Genomic DNA, 20,962 nt, shown 5'->3' with positions numbered 1-20,962 from the left:
TTGTGACCCGACACATTTTTACAGATATGAAAGCTTTTCTGTGGGACTGGCTTGATGTGATAAGAAAATACTAACTTATGTAACTACGTTTTTTTTTTCTCCTTGCTTTCATGTGAACTTTCCTGAACGAATTCAAATATAACCGAAGAAAATTACTTTTCACGTGCCGAAGCTGTCATTTGGATTAAACTAAACGGCCAATTTCAACTGAATAAAGATGTTTGCACTAATCAACATGCATCCATTTCAATGCATTTACACAAGACAGTAAATCAGAATAAAGAACGTTTAAAAAGAATTCAGAAATAAAACTGAAATTGTAATTGTTTTAATTTTGCCAAACCACTAAAATTATGAATTAAAAAAAGGGAAATTAAGTAATTTCTTTAATCCTGTGCAGTGTGAAATATATATAAGATAAATGGAAGATTTACAAGAAATATGATGAACTATGATATTTATGAAGAAAATTAGCTTGCAGTCCATTGTGGTGCGAAACAAATCGTTCAAAACAATGTTCCCAACTTTTATAAAGAAACCTTCTCACAGTTTAGGGACTCTCAAAACACTACAGGGGCTCGACCTGGATTGGAAATTCAGAGCGCAAGTGCAACACATGGAGAGAAAATGATTGGGAATCGAACCACTAAATATCTGGACTGGAAGACGACCCACTTCACAGCCACCTGAGAAAATACCCTCATCGGCGACACCACATCTGGATAACCTCATGTTACATCATGAGAAGAACAGCTGACGTTTAGTTTGTTTGTAATTTTCTAGTCCATTAAATACTAACCTGTGAGTAAAAACGCAGGGAGATCAATCGGTGGTTCCCTAGAGACAGAAGATAAGCATCGATGATGAAAGCAAGGAGGTCTTCGAAAGAAAAATCTGCCAGGCCGTCTGATCAAGGAGGAAACAGCTTAGTTATGTTCCAACTCGACAAACTTTATGCTGAACAAAATGGCTCCCGTCCTGCTGAAACACCCACTGCTGATCATGACGAGAGCAGTTTCCCAGTGTCCTGCCGTGACTTCCTCAGCTGCCTTCAGCTGCGAGTCTGTGTGGCAGACAGTGAAGAGCTGCTTGAACTCTTCCAGGACCAAAGGAGGAGGAGGAGGAGGACGCTGGCGGTGTCGACGACGACGACGATGATGCTGCTGCTGGGTGTTCGTCATCACTGGTTCAAACTCCTGCCAGTGGGACTGGATCAAATCCCACAGTCCCCCACAAGTGTTCAGCCCCTCGGTGAACTGGACGAACATACTGGTCACCCTGAAGGTGGGCAGAAGGTTTTCATGATTGAAATGTTCTGATCAGAACACACTTTATTCCTGCCACCTTCAGAGGACAAACGTTTAATAAGCTACGATCGGATTTCAAAGAAGAAGAAAAAAAAAAAAGGCTGGAGAGAGTGATGGCGTGGAAGAAGCTGAGGCCGCCATTATACGTCACAAAGTCAGTGGTTATATACGCGTTGTCGAATCGTGCTTTTGAAAGGCGTCTAACCTGCAAGTTTTAAATGTTGCCCTTGTAAGACACGTCAGTACTACTTTTGCTGCAAACCTTCAACATAACAATCATTTGATGAGGTTTTACAGGTCGGGCAGGGATGGAAGCCACCAAGCACCAGAAGCATCTCCAACATCCAAAAATAAATTAGAATCATATGAAAATTGAAGCAAATCCCGCCAGTTAAATACGTCTGAGCGAGCGTGTGAACGCACGCTCGCCATGAGATCCCGTGTCATACCTGTCGTAGATATGATGTTTCACCACCTGAATGTAGATGGCCGGGATGTCATCAGTGGAAGAGATTTCAGAGATCCCACAGGATGAAATCCACTCACACAGACTGGGAGACAGCAGCTGCACATCAGCACAACTGTGCAGCTGCAACAAGAGGAGGGCGACGTTAGCAGTGATATAATAAAAACTAGTCAGTAAAGTTGAGAAACTATGTTTTCAAGTGACAACAGAAAACTTTTGTTGTGTTTCGGGTGTCTCTTTGCATGACAACGATGCTCAGGGTCACTGAAAATAAAGAGAAACGCCCCTTTGTCTTCGTCCCTGGAAGTATTACACTGCATGTCTTTACCTCCTTTAGTCTCATCCGAGTTTCTGTATCAGCAATGTCTTTCCAGCTGAGCTGCTTCAGAGGTGGATTCTGGCAGCACATCAACTGTGATGATGAAACACGTTTTTTTTAATGACAAAATATTAGTATAGATCCAACTAAATCAAATTGATTAAAAAATTTTATAAAATAAATTCACCCCAACTAAAGCCTCAAATAATCACAATTAAAAACAAAAAAACACAATTTTTATATATAGAAATAAACTGATTCTATTTTCATGCTGTTGTGAGACACAGACCTGGTATAGAGCAGGATGTAGACACCGAGGGCCGGGCCCACTATGAGTCAACGACCAACCAGTCAGGACTCCGGCTTCGTAATACTTCCTGTCTTTCAGAGCCGCGAGGTCGTAGGTCAGGAACAGGCGTCCAGCATGACCCTCAAACACACAACTCTGCTGCAGATCCTGCAGAACCAACCTGTAGGAATATAAATGAGTGGGTGCAGCGTCTCCTCACAAGAAATGTTTCCTGAACATTTCAATGCCTCCCAAAAAATTCTTAAAATTATTGTTCATGTGAATTTCTCCTCAAGGTATACTTAAAAAATCTTTGTTTTAAAAAAAACAACAAAACAAAAACATGCTTTAGAAAACGTTCAATTTGTACCCCATCCGGTGTTTATAGTCAATTTGTACCTTTCGTGTAATATTATGCATTTGATGTTTAATATTCATCTGTTGATTCTTTCAAATTTTTTCTGTTGTTGTAATTATTGCTTTTCATTTGAATAATTCCCAGAAGAAAGAAATATAATAAAGGAAACCTCAAGTGGGATTTATTTTGGAACTAACCTCCATGTGCACATGCCACCTGTAGCCCTTGAACCCAACAAGCCCCGGTAAGAAATCGTTCTACATACTTTTAATGAAGGAACTAAAGAGTTTTCTGTGCCCTTTGCCTGCATTTCCACTACAGTCCTGAATTATGAGATAGACGACCGAGCAAAACAATGAACGTCAATGCCTCCAATCCAAGAAGGAGCAATAAGGAGGAAACCAAAGTTGCAGAACAATGTGAGGAGAGCTATGGAGAGGCCGGCTCATTGTTTTAAGGACTAAAGATGGCGGAGGACACAGAAATGAAACAGACAGGAATTGAGCAGCTTCTCTCACAATAAGCTAAAATGAAGATATGATTCTGCGTCTATTACTCCAATTCCTTCCATTCACTCATTAACGATCATCAATACAAATGCTGTGAATATAATAGAGCCACGATGTCAGATCGAGTACCTGAAGAACTCCCTGAGAGGTTCCTCTGGGCCGTCGCTCCCCTCCCCACTGAGGCAAACAGCAGGCGTGCTCCTGAAGCAGAAGTCTGGCTTCCTCAAGATCTCCAGAGCGCTCTGGAGTACGTTAGTCCTCTTCAGCCGGATGTGGAGTTTTACCTCCGGATCCACGTTATCCTGTCTGAAGCGCGTCAGGAGGGAGTCCAGGTTGAGCGACTGCAGGTGAGATACAGGTTTAATAGGGTTAGGGTTACTGCCCATCACCAAAACACAGTTAAAGTTGAGGTCAATTGAACGGATTTAGGAAAATTAAAAAAAAGTTATTTTATTTAGAAGAGATGTGAAAAGCACTTTCCCTGATCGATTGAGACGGAGGTAAATGTACCTGTCCAGGTGAGGAATGAGCATGAACCTCTCTTCTCTGTGGAGTGTTTTCATTTTCTGTAATCTCCGTCCTCTCCTCCGGACAAACTTTATTCCTGATAATCCAAGACACACGTGCAATCCCATTGAATCTCTTAAAGAACGCATCATTTGCTAACGTGTCTTCACAGGAAAAGGCTCCTTACCTTTTCACCACAGGCGTCTCACTTGTTGAGCTCATAGTTTCTGGCTGTGGGAAGATCAATATTTTAACAGATTTAATGGAAACAATCTTACTCCACAAACCAAAGGCATTATTTCAACATGCATTTTACAGATGTAATGCTGATCTTTTATTAGAATAACCTAAGAGTTGATCAATTATCCATTAGTTTTTCTCTATTTTGAGCACTTGAGTTTGAATTTGGATAAAATTTTCTGTGTCTGTATAGCTGCTATCAAAATATTAATTGATTTGTCCCCATCCGCAACAGAATTATATATTGTCATACAATATCCATGTTTATCTCCATCTCTGATATGTATGCATATATAATGAAAGAGACCAACAAGAAATCAGAAAGTTGGTTGAAATAGTAGTTTTAGAAATATTAAAAAGTCAAACAAACAGGCTTGATAAGACTTCATAAAGACCAAACAGACCATGCATCGTCCGTTTAGAATTATGTGTTAAAGTTGCCGAGTTAACTGGATATCAAATCAACTCCCTACAAAGTGACGGGACATTAATAGAAAGAATCACGACAAAGTGGAAACCAAAGGATTTCCAACACAAGAGAAATATTGATTTCAAAGAGCTGTGGCTGACCTCAAAGGGACATCAAACAAACAAAAAGGCACCAGAACGCATACAAAGACATAAAATACCAGCATTCATGTATGTGGAGGTTCAGAAGTTTGTTTCTTTTAATGGAAAGACGATAAACTCACGTTAACAATTTGCAGGAATCATAAATGTAAGGATAAATATCGGGAAGCGACAAGTTAAACAATCCAAAGATGTAATGTGTACTTGGCCTTCAATACCTGCAAATAGTCATGGTGGCTCAGGATGTACAGAACCCCGTGTCCACAGATCCCGAGTACCTGCTCGCCCGTCCAGCCCTCTGCAGGAGTTTGTGGGACAAACAGAACTCTGGAGCCCTGCACACACTGCAACGCCCACATCAGAATACAGGAATGCAATTTGCATGCGCATTCACCTGAATCTGTGATAAACTGAAGTGCACACGTCCTAATCTGGTGTATCCTAATCTGATGCACGTACCTGCAGATATGTGAAGGAGAAGCGCTGTCCATCCGCTTTTATGAACCACTCCTGGAAGAGCATCGCCAGGCGGCGCCACGTCTGACTGGCCAACCAGCTGGAGTCCATAGTGATGCGGGCAGAGAGTCCGATCACTGCCACGGGTCCTTCCACTTCACTCTGTGTAGTGAGATTTCTGAAATGACATGCAGTAACAGTTACTTTCATTTTCTCCATAAACAGGCAGTCAGAACCAATTCTTTGTCCGTGGCTATGAACTCAGTGTAAATCCAGTTTTCAATCCTCCACAGGCACATCTCTTTGCTCTGGTTCTGTCCAGAGCTGAAAACATTTTCCTTCTACTGTTGACGTAATTGACATTTTTATTTAAAGGAGTTGGGCCAGCTGTCGTCCGAGTCAGGCAGCTTCTGTCATTAACACAACCATCATTTGCACATCCACAATGACCTAAAAACGCATAATAAAGCATTTTGCTTTAATTAAAGAACTTCCTTTCATAATTAGGACATTCCGCCATTTTCTGCCACTGCATATATTTTATCTTTATTGAGCTTATTGAAGTACGCTTGTTTTTGAAGTATTTGTTGCTTTCTTCTGCACTGGAGGCTGTTGTTGGACTTTCTCCTTTGCTTTTTAAAAGAGTGCAAAGAATCCATTCCTCACCCTCCGATCGACCCTCCACTTAAACAACGGAGGATGGGAGCAGAAGTCTCCAGGGAGAAAGGAGGACTTTTAGTTTCAGAGTCAAAGTTTCACAACTGAAAACCAAAATCTGATAAACATTGTTTGGCTTAATGACCACTGGATGTTCAAATTATTGAGGCCAAAGCGACAACTTTACAAAACGTATAAGTGCAGTTGTATTGAGAAAACAAACATTCTACGTTAATACAGACAATAAGAGAACTACCGGATGACTATTTGTATCCAGATCAAACAGATTGGACATTTTCTCAAAAGACACAGTCGCCTCATTGCAATAAATTATATTCCTGCTTGGAAAGACGGTCACTTGTGCACATCGTTCGACGCTCACCTCTCCAGCTGTGAAAGGTCATGACCTCTGGGAAGACAGAGCACGTCTTTAACCACCAGCCTGGACTTCTGAGGAATCGACCGCCTCCATTTGAGCCGGTTCCTTTTGCGTGGGGACGTCTGAATAACCAACGTAATGGAGTAAAGACCCACAACTCAAAAACTGACCAAATTATCGTCTCAATGATTTTTGTCACGGTACAAACAGAAAAGAACTTGTTGTCCTCGGATATAAAAATCAGGGCAAAAATCTTTAGCAGTTAAATACAGAGAAATAGTCTTTTTCATACTTTGAGCTAATTTGACAAATACAAATTAATATCACAAATGTAAGCACATAAAGTGTTCAATCCTTGAAAAGTGAGTTTGTAAAAGACATTTAAAACGACCCACCCTCGAAGAATAAAGAAATGAGTAAATGTAAATTCAATAGAAAACTTTTCTTCTCGTCATTACGCGAAAGTAAACTTTTTTTTTTTAAGCATTCTCATATAATGTGTGTGAATATTGAGACTATAGCAAAGCTGAATTACATGTTGATTTATGGTTCTGCCAGTAGAAGACTGTAGACTGACATTAAAACTGTACAGTAACAGAGAAAAGACTGATCAAGAAAAAAGCACCAGTAAATTAACACACTGAGGAATTGTAATTGATGAATTTTGATGCCCTGAACAACTTTCAATGCGAAGAGCTTTAACATTGAAACTCACATGTTTGACTAAATATCTATAGTTTATGTTTGCATGCAGATATTTTGTTCTGAAGTGCAGAGATGAACATTTACTGGGAATAATCTATCAGGAAGTGCCTTTTAAAAAAAGAAGAAATACCGGAGACAAGACAGACGAATCGCTGGACTTTATCTCAACCAGGTCGTCATTTTGGATTTTGATTGGCGACAAAATCTGCAGAGATTAAAAGGAAAGAAAAGTTAAACTACTGGGAAACACATCAATCTGAGATGTATAATTCTATACCTTCAAAAAGTTTGAAATCCTCCCAGTTTGTTCCTCAAACAGCATGCGATGTCTAATTTTATTTTCTTCAATTATAGTGACAATTACATCTCAGGCACTCGAATAATCAAAACATCCTCCATGAGCAAATACAACAAAAACAAAAAAAAAAGAAATATTATATACCAGGTAAAGTAAAGAAAATGACGCCAAAATCAGCTTATTCGCCTAATTTCAAAAGTGTGAGGAAGGATAAAAAGAGGAACCTGACAGGGGAATTAAAGGAGAGGCTCATCTGAGTCCAGATACGTAGACGTTGATTCACATCACTCACCTTCATTTCTATCTCCACGTCGTCCGAGGGGCTCACACTGAGAGAGCACTGCTGAGGGTCTTCCTGGGAACTGCACTTATTTCCGATGGTGGTCTGCAGCTCCGGATTCCCCCGGCTATCAGAGGCTAAAGGGTGATCCTGGTTTACCCGGTTCATGGTGGAGGAACACACGGTGACGGAAAAGGACTTTATCATTAAGTTCATGCTTATGGCGCCGGTTGTAAATTTGCTGTAAAATGTACAATGTGAACATTGTGATTGTACATCTTCCACCTTTCCAGGGGTCAAATGTTGGAATTTATATTCAGCATGAACCATCCAGACTGATTTTAAGATTAAACCTAATCATTCCTCCCTTTTCTGATTTTAATTGAACTCTGAAGGTAATATGAATCAAACGGAGAAAAGGACAAGCGATGGAGGTAAAAATATATGTTTTTTTAAATGTAAAGACGATTTGATGGATTATAAGTGAACATTACAGATCCTGTCGTAGGACTTTAGCCGAGAGTTGCCTGGATGGCTTCCGCTTTTATTTGGAGTTATGCAATTTTGTACTTGAACTACCATTTTACTTACCACAGTTACATTACAGAGATTTGTGGTGGTTCTGATCATCTATTCATTTAGTCTGCGCTCCCTTTCATCAAGAGCTTTTCTTAGCATCAATCAAGGCCTCAACAAAACAGACGACTGCCTGAATGTTGGACAGACGACACTCTCCTCATTGTCCTTGAGATCCCTGCTTCATTCAGACCCTTGGTGGACACACCTTGTGAAAGCGATGTTCTTCCTGCCGCTCAGATATTGTCACCACCTCCAATGACTCCTCGGAAGAAAATTTCTTCATCTCAATGTTTTCTCTGACGACAAACACGGCGGCCATCTTCCTACTCGGCTTCATCTTTCCCGAGTTCCTGGAGTCCATCTTCCTTTAGTTTCTTCTTTGTCGCTCAGCTATGCCTGTCCAAAATGTCTCCTTTTTTTCCCCCACGATTCCTCTTATCCTTTCTCTTTATTTCACCTTTTTCATCTTTGTCTTGAATATTTCCTCCTGACTCTCCTGAGGTGAAGTTGCTTCTCCAAACACTAAAACCAGCTGAGATCCATCAGTCTGAAGCCCAGGTTGGCTTACAGGTGCGTCTACGGGTCGTGATTGGCTCAGTGGACAAATCAGAAGCAACGACTCAGTGACACGTTGGTTAAAAGGGTCGTGTCGGTTCCTTCCAATCTTTAATAAATAATAAAAATGTGGCCTGACTGTCAGTCACAGTACTAAGGTGTTGAGAGCGTCTCTTTGAAAATGTAGTTAATGTAGTTCAGGTGTAGAAACTGCAGATACTTAATGTACTTGTGATGGACTCCATAAAAACTCCCTCACACATACTCTCATCATTTAACTTCATACGTCAAGGCTTTACGTAAAGATATCTGAAGATTTCTCAATGAAATGTGAGAAACGTATTTTTTAATGAAGAAACACAAGAAGTATTTGTTTCTAAAACTCTGAAAGATAGATTGGATTTGATCAACATGTCCAATCTCAGATATTGATAGTCTGTCGGTTCAAATGTGAGAGTAAAAGTGATTGTTTCTCCCGTCCGTTATTCACAATGTCTTCAACTCGGCGTCGCTCAAAATTATGATTTATTCAAAGTAACATTTCTGTGGTGGGTCTTTGACATCAAAACCACACAATGAACAGTGAGACAATTGTTTGGAAATTCTCATTACTATCAAGATTCCATTTTATCGTGAGGAATTGATCTTTCAGCTTAAAAGAAGCAAACATTGTAAGTAGTTGATGCCACAAAGAAACACAAATCATTTGCACAGAACAAGATGCCGCTGATTGAACAGTTCGTTTGACCCGTAAAATAGCAGCGACCTACTTTCTTTGGGTGGGGTCACGACACCAGTGAAAACTAGTCCCCGGTGAGACTGTATGAGTTTTTCCCATAAGCTCCTCAAAAGAGTTCCTATATGTCAAGCTCAGTGCTGTTTATTCATTGTAAAAGATTGAGTCGAATTAATGTGTAATTTGAGGTAATATCATTTTTGTACGGTAATTTCCTCTTATTCAAGCCAATTCGTGTTTATGTTGAAATGCAATTGACATTGATTTCTAAGGATGTTTCTCTATGTTTATTTCTATTTTTACTTTTGGGAATATGTTTTAGTACAAATGTGTATGTGAATTCAGATGCAGTATTTTGATGATTTTGTATGAACGCAATGTGACTCAGCGGTGAAATAAAATAGCACTTGTTATCCATTCTGGCAGTCCATAGTGCATCCTTGCCTGCGTGACGGTCTGGTGCCTTGCTTGTTGAATCAAATCTTACAACATAACTTATTCTACTCATGATGTTAATTCACTTATGAATACATATGAAATCACAAGAAATTATGATAGAAGGAGGGGTCATCAACATTTGGGCCATAGATGTTTGCGATACACATCTCTATGTTCTGCAGAGAGATGTGAATAATTATAAATCTTCCCTCTGGATCTGTGATTGTGTCTTTACAAGAGAATTGTATTTTATTGTTGATTAATATAGCTACGCCTCTCTGCTTGGAGTTAAAACAAGCCGAGTATGTGTGAGGGAATTGTGGTGATATCAATTTGTGATGTCCTGTTGTAGGTGTGTGTGTCTCTTGTAACAAGACAATGTCTGCCTGTAGTTTGTTTAAGTATTCAAAAACTTTTTGTCTTTTTATTTGCGTGCCCATTCCTCGTACATTCCAGGTGACAAACTTGAGCGTGTTCCTAGCTACACTCATCTTCTAGGTGGGTTCTCTAATGCTGTATGTGTGTGGGTGTGTGTGTATGTGTATGTGTCCGCGTGCGTGCGTGCGTGTACGGGTGTGTTTGTATGTGTGTGTCCATATGTGTGTGTGTGTGTGTGTGTGTGTGCATGCGTGAGTGTGTGTGTGTGTGAGTGTGTGTGGATGCATATATCTGTGCGTGTGTACTTAGGATCCCAAAGTCTGACTGGCTATTCAAACGTAGGAGTGTGTGTCTGCCAATATATGAGTGTGTGATATCGTGACAGTTGGATTGTCCGGGCCCGATGGCCTCGGACCCCGGGGTCTCGCCACGGGTCCCCCCACAGCAGTTCCGGTCCCACCCAGTGGACAAACCACACACACACACACACACACACACACACACACACACACACACACACACACACACACACACACACACACACACACACACTTTCACTCCTCACGAAAGGTGCTTCTGAAGTTGCTTGTTCTCTATCATCATTTGCTCAAACTTTAAAAATCATGTTCCTCTTTTGTTGTCACCTCTTTGTTAATTCATGTTCCTGCTTCACGTTACTGTCTAGATAGAGCAGCTCAGGCTGGTTTAATCCAAAAACAGTTGGAAAATATTTGGATCAGTGTGATAACTGCAAATAATATATGGAGCACAACAAGGATATTGTATGTTATCCCCCTACCCCCTCCCCCCTCCTCCCTCAACCTTTTTCTCTCTTCTCTCTTCTCTCTCTCTTTGAGCGTTGCCCCCCGGTCGTGTACGGCAAAAAGAAAGAGAAAAAAAAAATAAAAATGAATACACATGAGATTTCATTTGGCCAGTGTGTTAGGGTTAGCCAGTGTACCTATGTCACTTCATAAGGGAAACATTTAAAACTCATTTATTTTCTTGCCTAAAACTTTTACTTTGAAAAGTCTAGACGTGCCTATTTGCGCTTTCATTACAGAAAAATGAGGAAGCATTTCACTTTCAGAACTGACAATCAAAACCTTAGTGAGAGCCTCGTAGTACGTTTCTCAGGCATCAAAATGCATGTCTATTTGCTGTGACTATGAGAGTAAAAATGTCTGAGTAAAGTGGCCTTTGTTATGTGGAGTGCACTTAACTTTAAAACACCCCCTTGCATTCGTGTTTCAGAGAAGGTAAAGTTCAATCCACAAATGTTTCTATCGCAATTCATCTCAACATTTGAATAACTACAATAATTCACATTTTCACACATATAAAATGTCGGTTAGTTTTAGTAAAACCGTGATACTTCAAAAATACCCATTTGTACTTGTGCCACGCCCCCCCCCCCCCCCTCCCCCCCCCCCCCCCGCTGTTTTGTCCCACACACACACACACACACACACACACACACACACACACACACACACACACACACACACACCACCCAGTTGAGTGGTGCTACTTGTCCCTCCATTCCTTTCTTAATTGTCTGTCCCTCGTCCTCTTCCTTCAATTGGTTGTAAATACATACCGGTAGATGCAACTCCACACTGGCAATGTGCTTTCGATGTTTGTCTTACTTATTTACTATTTATTAATTGACCCTATGCTGTTCTGTCTTTTGTCCCAACATTTGTCCCTTTTTCATGAATATGACACCAGAGAAAACCTTAGACACACATGAACGAATGCGCACACGCACTAATTAACTTCAAGTTCATGATTTTTTTTTTTTAAAGTGTGAGGGAGCTGGAATACCTTAACAAAACCCAAACATGCACAAAAAGAACATACAACCTCTACACAGCAATACCCCAAAGCCTGGATTTGAGGTGCAGATGGTGGCCTGTCGTTAACTTCTTCACATATCGTGATAATGCAGAGACGTAAAGGTTGTATCATTCTACTCAGTGCAAATTCCCCTTTATGAGAAAATTGGCATCCGTCCCACACCTCACCGGCAAAACTGGAATAAAAAGGTGTGTTGAGCTGAAAAGACATAATTATTACTTCAATAAAAGAGTGTGTGCATGACCATCCAGTTTTGTCTGGTATCTGGCTTCTCGCAGATAGGATTCTCGCAGATCCTCATTGGAAGACAAACTTATCTCTTTCCTGTTCATCACCATGAAGCTGATCCCTTTTTCAATCCTCTGGATGCTCTACCGTTCAGGTACCTTCTCTGATCTATAGAATACTGTCTACCAGACAGCCTGATTCAAAATGTATATCAGATGTGAGCACATTAAGTTTATACGGAACATGGATGTATCTACATTCATGTATAGAAAATTCATTGTTTTGTCAAGAACACATTAAAATGTGATAGATTGGAGAAAAAGATTTATATTCTATAGTATATTAGTACTATAACTATAACACTGTTGTGTTAAAAAATTGTTTGCTCTCAGTGTAAGCCGCCATGCAAAACCAAAAAAATATCAAAGTTAGGCAAACTGTGGTTTTGAAAGTACGCATGTATGTATGAGTAAAACAAGGAGTATGTTATTGGCTTTATTTTAAAACTGCTTTTTTCTTTCTTGCAGCTGGAGCACTCAATTGTTCCGTCTGTGCAAATACGCAGTGCACATCCCAAGACTCTGTTGAATGTTCGTCAGAGACCATGTGCATAACCTCTTCCATTCGAAGTAATCTTTTTATATGTCCCTTCTTTCATTTGTTGTTTTTTTTGATTGATTAACAGATGTTTCTGGGGTTATGGGCATTGTTGGGCAAGTTACTTCCAAAATGTAATATATTATATATTGTTAGTTACTGTCATTGAAAGTAATTTGTTACATTACAATATTAATTACTTTTGAGTTACTTTCAGCAAAATATACGTGTTACAAAAGCAACACAATCCAAGTAACTTATCGGAATGTGCTATAATGCAGTATTACAACATATTATGGTGTTATAATATTCATATTATGGTGTTACGATCTAAGTAATTACATTACCGCAAGTTTTGATTAGGTTCTGTTTGTTTAAGAATTTAAGAAAACAAAGCAAAACAGAAAGAAAATCCGCAAGTCAGAGATATTTCCTGCTGTTGGAATTCACTAAGATGACTACAGACCTGGATTCTACATCGGTTACATTATAATGGCTCCAGCTGTATTGTGTTTCATATGAATCGCCCTAGAATTTGAATATTTGCAGCATCTCTATCATAACTTACCGGACTGTTGCTTTGTCTGTTTTGTAATTCTGAAGCTCATTGTTACTTACTGGTTTGGGCCATGAACCTTTACTGTGCTAATACAGGACGTTGTTAGTAGTTTCAGGAGCGTCTTGATGACAAGATGGCGGCGGCTGCGGCTGCGGCTGCGGCTGCGGCTGCGGCTGCGGCTGCGGCTGCGGCTGCGGCTGCGGCTGCAAGTTCTAACGACAAAAATGCATTTTTTCCCACCGCCATCCGTCTTTTAAACGAAGGACTGTAAATACTTATTTATTCTTCTGTTTTAACTCATTTCCACTTGTTTATTCTTGCACTGCATTTTAGGTACCTTATTTTATCTCAGGGATTATTAAGTTATTTTTATCTCCGATACTTTTTGTGTCTTTTATCGATGACCCTATATCAAAATTTAGATTCTGCATCTATCTATCTATCTATCTATCTATCTATCTATCTATCTATCTATCTATCTATCTATCTATCTATCCATGCATCATATTTCTGCAAAAGTAAAACAAAAGTAGTGTAGTGCATTACACTTCAGAGACAGTAATATTGTAATGTAACTAATCCCTTTCAAATGACAGTAACTAATATAATGTATTACATTTTGAAAGTAACTTGCCCTACACTGCTCTCTAGACACTTCTCTCACTCGTTCTTCCAACCGTGTCGTCAAGGGATGTGCACCATCGGCTCTGTGCGCAGACGTGGGCAGTCAGATCTTTTCCATCGACAAGCCCTCATCAAGTACAGTGGTGTCCAGCCGCTGTTGTGACACTGACAACTGCAACTCTGACAATCTATCTGGTATGCACAAACGATGAGAGCACAATTACGACAAAAATAAATCAATGCTTTACATGAGATTAAGCAATATTTTCTCTCTCAGTACCCGCCACACCAGCGGCAAATGGTCAGGCGTGTTTCTTGTGTTTCCCGGGCTTCAGTGAGTGTTTTCCTATCGTGACCTGTCATGGAGTAGAAGACCGCTGTTTCGAAGGAACTGGTAAGTTATATTGTTAGAAAAAAAACAAAGACCAAAAGTTATCAAAATAAAGTTCCAAAAGTTGAAGGATTTAAAGGATGAAGCCAAATCAACAATAATTGCATGTCAAAAGTTCTTGAGAATACTTAAAAAAAAAGAAAATTAGAATTAACAGTGATCAATAAGTTTATTACCATTTTTTTGTTCTTGTTTTTTAAATATATAATTCCTGACTCAGCATTATTGTTGATAACTATAGTATTGTATTTGTGGTCTGTCTATAATATAATCAACACTAATTATGAGGTAGGTAATTCAATAACATGAGCTTTAGCATCACAGACAAAATCTTTAGTACCTTTAATGTGAATTGTTGTGTCTAATTGATAAGAATGAGTGGAATATAAATATCACTATCTTATTGTAAGCACACATCTATATATTGTTATCACAAGAGTCAGACAAGGTTGACTTCTCTTTATCCATTAATGATATGTTCATGTTGATCCATGGTCTTTATTTAAGTGTGTTAGGAAAAGTGGTTTGGGAGCATCACGCATTTCTCTCGATTAAGAAGTAATTCGAAATGTTTTATATCTGTGAAACTAAATAAAACATATTCATATTGAGAGACTTTTTTTTTCCATTGACATTGGTGGAAATTATCAACCAAATATTCTGGTCATTCAGGAGAAATCTTCGTATTTTCCATTGAATGAGCCCATTGTCACTAAAAACCAAAATAACTACTTCATTATCATCTATGTAGTAGAAAAAAACACTTTTTATCTATTGCACTGTTGAATTGTCACAGTTGCTAGAAGCCACTTCACCCTGCAGCATTACTGTTAGATGTGGCAGGAGGAAGTCATGAAAGTATTTGTTGAACATAGAGTCACATTCATTAATACTACAGTCAAATCCAATGCACTGTGCAGTTATGTAGTGAAGTCGTATTTTCAGATGGAAGCCACACTCAAATTTTCTTACAGGACAAATGATTCTTTCAAAAGAATTTCAAGATATTTCCTGAAATATGTGAGATATAATGTGAAAAGAAACAAAAATGCTGAAACGATTTTTTTCTTCTTTTTTTTCCCATCCAAAGTGGGATCTGTTCTGGTCCGGGGCTGTATTTCTGCAAACTTGTGTGCAACGGCTGCCGGACTGGGCTCAGTACCATTTATAGAAGAAGATCTTACTGGACTAACCTGTTGTGATGGCAATTTATGTAATGCTGGGCTGTCACCTACAACAACAACAAACACAACTACAACCTCACCGATCGTAACTACAACCTCACCGACCACAACAACAACTATTACAACAACTGCACCGACCACAATAATAACATCAACTACTGCAACGTCACCGACCATAACTTCCACAATGTCCCCAACTACAACACCGACCACATCTACAACAACAGCACCAACCACATCTACTACAACAACAGCACCAACCACATCTACAACAGCATCGACCACAACTACAACAACAGCATCGACCACATCGACAACAACAGCACCGACCCCAACTACAGCATCGACCACATCGACAACAACAGCACCGACCCCAACTACAACGGCACCGACCACATCTACAACAACAGCACCAACCACATCTACTACAACGACAGCACCAACCACATCTACAACAACGGCACCGACCACAACTATAACAACGGCACCGACCACATCTACAACAGCACCGACCACATCTACAACAGCACCAACCACAACTACGGCACCGACTACATCTACAACAACAGCACCAACCACATCTACTACAACAACAGCACCAACCACATCTACAACAGCATCGACCACAACTACAACAACAGCATCGACCACATCGACAACAACAGCACCGACCACATCGACAACAACAGCACCGACCCCAACTACAACGGCACCGACCACATCTACAACAACGACACCAACCACAACTATAACAACGGCACCGACCACATCTACAACAACGACAGCACCAACCACATCTACTACAACGACAGCACCAACCACATCTACAACAACGGCACCGACCACAACTATAACAACGGCACCGACCACATCTACAACAGCACCAACCACATCTACAACAGCACCAACCACAACTACGGCACCGACTACATCTACAACAACAGCACCAACCACATCTAAAACAACAGCACCAACCACATCTAAAACAACAGCACCAACCACATCTAAAACAACAGCACCAACCACATCTACAACAACGGCACCAACCACAACTACAACAACAGCACCAACCACTACAAAAACAGCATCGACCACATCGACAACGGCACCGACCCCAACTACAATGGCACCGACCACATCTACAACAACGGCACCGATCACAACTTCCACAACGGCACCGACCACAACTTCCACAATGGCACCGATCACAACTTCCACAACGGCACCGACCACAACTTCCACAATGGCACTGACCACAACTTCCACAACGGCACCGACCACATCGACAACAAAGGCACCAACCACACCTACTACAACGACACTGACCACAACTTCCACAACGGCACCGACCACATCTACAACATCGGCACCGACCACATCGACAACAACGGCACCGACCCCAACTACAACGGCACCAACCACATCTACAACAACAGCACCGACCACAACTACGGCACCGACTACATCTACAACAACAGCACCAACCACATCTACTACAACGACACTGACCACAACTTCCACAACGGCACCGACCACATCTACAACAACGGCACCGACCACAACTATAACAACGGCACCGACCACATCTACAACAACAGCACCAACCACATCTACTACAACGACAGCACCAACCACATCTACAACAACAGCACCAACCACATCTACTACAACGACAGCACCAACCACATCTACAACAACAGCACCGACCACATCTCCAACAACAGCACCGACCACAACTACGGCACCGACTACATCTACAACAACAGCACCAACCACATCTACTACAACGACAGCACCAACCACATCTACAACAACAGCACCAACCACATCTACAACAATGGCACTGACCACAACTACAACAACGGCACCAACCACAACTACAACAACGGCACCAACCACAACTACAAAAACAGCATCGACCACATCAACAACAATGGCACCAACCCCAACTACAACAGCACCGACCACATCTACAACAACGGCACCGACCACATCTACAACAACAGCACCAACCACATCTACAACAACGGCACCGACCACATCTACAACAACAGCACCAACCACATCTACAACAACGGCACCAACCACATCTACAACAACGGCACCGACCCCAACTACAATGGCACCGACCACATCTACAACAACGGCACCGATCACAACTTCCACAACGGCACCGACCACAACTTCCACAATGGCACCGATCACAACTTCCACAACGGCACCGACCACAACTTCCACAATGGCACTGACCACAACTTCCACAACGGCACCGACCACATCGACAACAACGGCACCAACCACACCTACTACAACGACACTGACCACAACTTCCACAACGGCACCGACCACATCTACAACATCGGCACCGACCACATCGACAACAACGGCACCGACCCCAACTACAACGGCACCAACCACATCTACAACAACAGCACCGACCACAACTACGGCACCGACTACATCTACAACAACAGCACCAACCACATCTACTACAACGACACTGACCACAACTTCCACAACGGCACCGACCACATCTACAACAACGGCACCGACCACAACTATAACAACGGCACCGACCACATCTACAACAACAGCACCAACCACATCTACTACAACGACAGCACCAACCACATCTACAACAACAGCACCAACCACATCTACTACAACGACAGCACCAACCACATCTACAACAACAGCACCGACCACATCTCCAACAACAGCACCGACCACAACTACGGCACCGACTACATCTACAACAACAGCACCAACCACATCTACTACAACGACAGCACCAACCACATCTACAACAACAGCACCAACCACATCTACAACAATGGCACTGACCACAACTACAACAACGGCACCAACCACAACTACAACAACGGCACCAACCACAACTACAAAAACAGCATCGACCACATCAACAACAATGGCACCAACCCCAACTACAACAGCACCGACCACATCTACAACAACGGCACCGACCACATCTACAACAACAGCACCAACCACATCTACAACAACGGCACCGACCACATCTACAACAACAGCACCAACCACATCTACAACAACGGCACCAACCACATCTACAACAACGGCACCGACCACATCTACAACAACAGCACCAACCACATCTACAACAACGGCACCGACCACATCTACAACAACGTCACCGACCACATCTACAACAACGGCACCGACCACAACTTCCACAACGTCACCGACCACAACTATAACAACGGCACCGACCACATCGACAACAACGGCACCGACCACAACTACAACGGCACCGACCACATCGACAACAACGGCACCGACCACAACTACAACGGCACCGACCACATCTACAACAACGGCACTGACCACAACTTCCACAATGGCACCGACCACATCTACAACATCGGCACCAACCACTTCTACAACAACAACACCGACCACACCTACAACAACGGCACCGACCACAACTTCCACAACGGCACAGACCACAACTACAACAACGTCACCGACCACAACTACCACAACGGCACCAACCACAACTACCACGACTACACCGACCATAACGTCCACGTCACCGACCACAACTACAACAACGTCACCGACCACATCTACAACAACGGCACCGACCACTACTACAACGGCACCGACCACATCTACAACAACTACACCGACCACAACTTCCACAACGTCACCGACCACAACTACAATGGCACGGACCACAACAAACACAACTTCTGGGTCATCAATATTAACTACAAATATAACTGCTGAGTCATCGACATTAACTCCAACAAGCATAACTGGTGAGTCACCGACCACAACTGCAGTAATAAACACAACATTCAGAGCATGACCTACACTTCTCCCAAAATCAGAAAGCACAGTGATTGTATGTATTTGATAATAGATTGTAGAAGTGATTTTCAAAGAAAGAAAGAAAGAAAGAAAGAAAGAAAGAATCTTATATATAAATATTCATTTGAGGGATTGATGAGATAATTCCATGAGTTGGTCATTTGAAACTTCTCTCTGAAGCTTGAGATGCCAGTATTCCACTTATGAATTAACAAACAAACAAAAATGAGTTTAACACTTTTCAGAGAAAAGTTTTTAACACTGAGGTGCCATGTGATTTCCTACAGATCCAAATGCAGTTGTACATTTGGGCCTACGAATGAGAGTAACCTGTCAGGAGACAAACAATGAAATTGTCTTTCTGGCAGTGAAAAAGGTATGCAAAAATGTATTTATTTATTCATTCATTTATATATTTATCTATTTGATTCCTCACGCTATGATTTGATGAAGTCAACAAACAATAGAAAAATATGTAATGTCTGTGTTTCATCTCAATTTAGTTTCTTGAAGAGCAACTCTTGAAAGAGATGGCCCACACAGTCAGAATGACTAAAATGGAAAAAGTTGAAGTTTCCGAGAAGTGAAGAGTGAAGACTGACATGGCATTTTGGCATTTTATCTGTGTATTGCAATGGACACGAGTGACCATTTTTTCTGCTGCACATTTTTACTGTAACATAATATTATGAACTTGAATATAAAAGTCTATGATTTTTCTTTTTAAGTCCATTAATACATGGGACCGGGCCAGTTTTGTCACGGTGAGCATTTTTCTGTTTCCTGTGTCATTTTGAAGTTCTTCTACCCAGTCTCACTCCAAATTGTGTGAAAAAAAACTAAACTTTTTGATTTATTTTCGATGGAAATCGCTATGGTATACATATTCAAATTGCAGCACACAGAGGAAATATCCAGAAACATTTGTTTGTTATGAATTAGCATATAAGAAGTTTCTCAATTGTCCATATAGGAAAGCTGTCTCCTCTGAGCCTGGTTCTGCAGGCTTCTTCCCGTTAAAAGACAGTTTTTTCCTTTCCACCGTCACTTATGCTTGTTGATGTGGAGTTGTTGGGTTTTTCTCTGTAAGACTCCCGAATGACTTGCGTTGTATTTGGCGATATGAAAATAAAACTGAATTGAAATAACATGATAGTCTAACAAAACCAGGAAAAGAACCAGTATGTTAAGTGAACATGCTTTTGCTTAATGACAATAAACCACATTTTGTATGAGGCAGTGCGACAGGAGTATGTGAGAGTTGACTCATCCTTAAGAAAATACGCAGGTCACTGACCTGACCAGGTTACTGGTTCCCCACTTTCTTTAAGAAGTATTCCTCCATCCAACCACAGGAATGTTTCCTCTTATAGTCCTTGCTCTATACACTGCTTTCAGTGGATGTGGCAGACTTCCCTGTACCAAGGAGGACATCTTCATCACTGTCAATGACACCAACCTCATCCTCACTGCAGGTCAAACAGTGAGCTGAATGAGGATGTTGCTGCACGAAGGGCTGAAATAGATCAGGCATTCCTCTAACAGTAAACATGAGTGCACTGAAAATGTCAGGGACAATTTGTCTCCAATTGACTCATTTCAACATTGGATAAGAATAAATATCATGAGGACATTAAATGA

General features: G+C 41.2%; 1 protein-coding gene across 1 annotated transcript; it reads left to right on the top strand.

Moving 5' to 3' along the window:
* Nucleotides 1-14,568: 14,568 nt before the first annotated feature.
* Nucleotides 14,569-20,570, top strand: LOC308115510 (uncharacterized protein; the record flags this gene model as incomplete). Its single annotated transcript, XM_080473067.1, has 8 exons — nt 14,569-14,573; nt 16,066-16,412; nt 16,764-17,144; nt 17,194-17,210; nt 17,263-17,309; nt 17,383-19,269; nt 19,609-19,697; nt 19,825-20,570. The coding sequence occupies 6 exons, from the start codon at nt 14,569-14,571 to the stop codon at nt 19,235-19,237; spliced, it is 2,652 nt and encodes an 883-aa protein (XP_080329193.1). The 3' UTR covers nt 19,238-19,269; nt 19,609-19,697; nt 19,825-20,570.
* Nucleotides 20,571-20,962: the final 392 nt, after the last annotated feature.

This window comes from Lipophrys pholis (assembly GCF_963383615.2).
Source record: "Lipophrys pholis genome assembly, chromosome: 10".
Taxonomy (NCBI): Eukaryota; Metazoa; Chordata; class Actinopteri; order Blenniiformes; family Blenniidae; genus Lipophrys; species Lipophrys pholis.
This window is presented reverse-complemented; position numbering and strand designations above follow the sequence as displayed.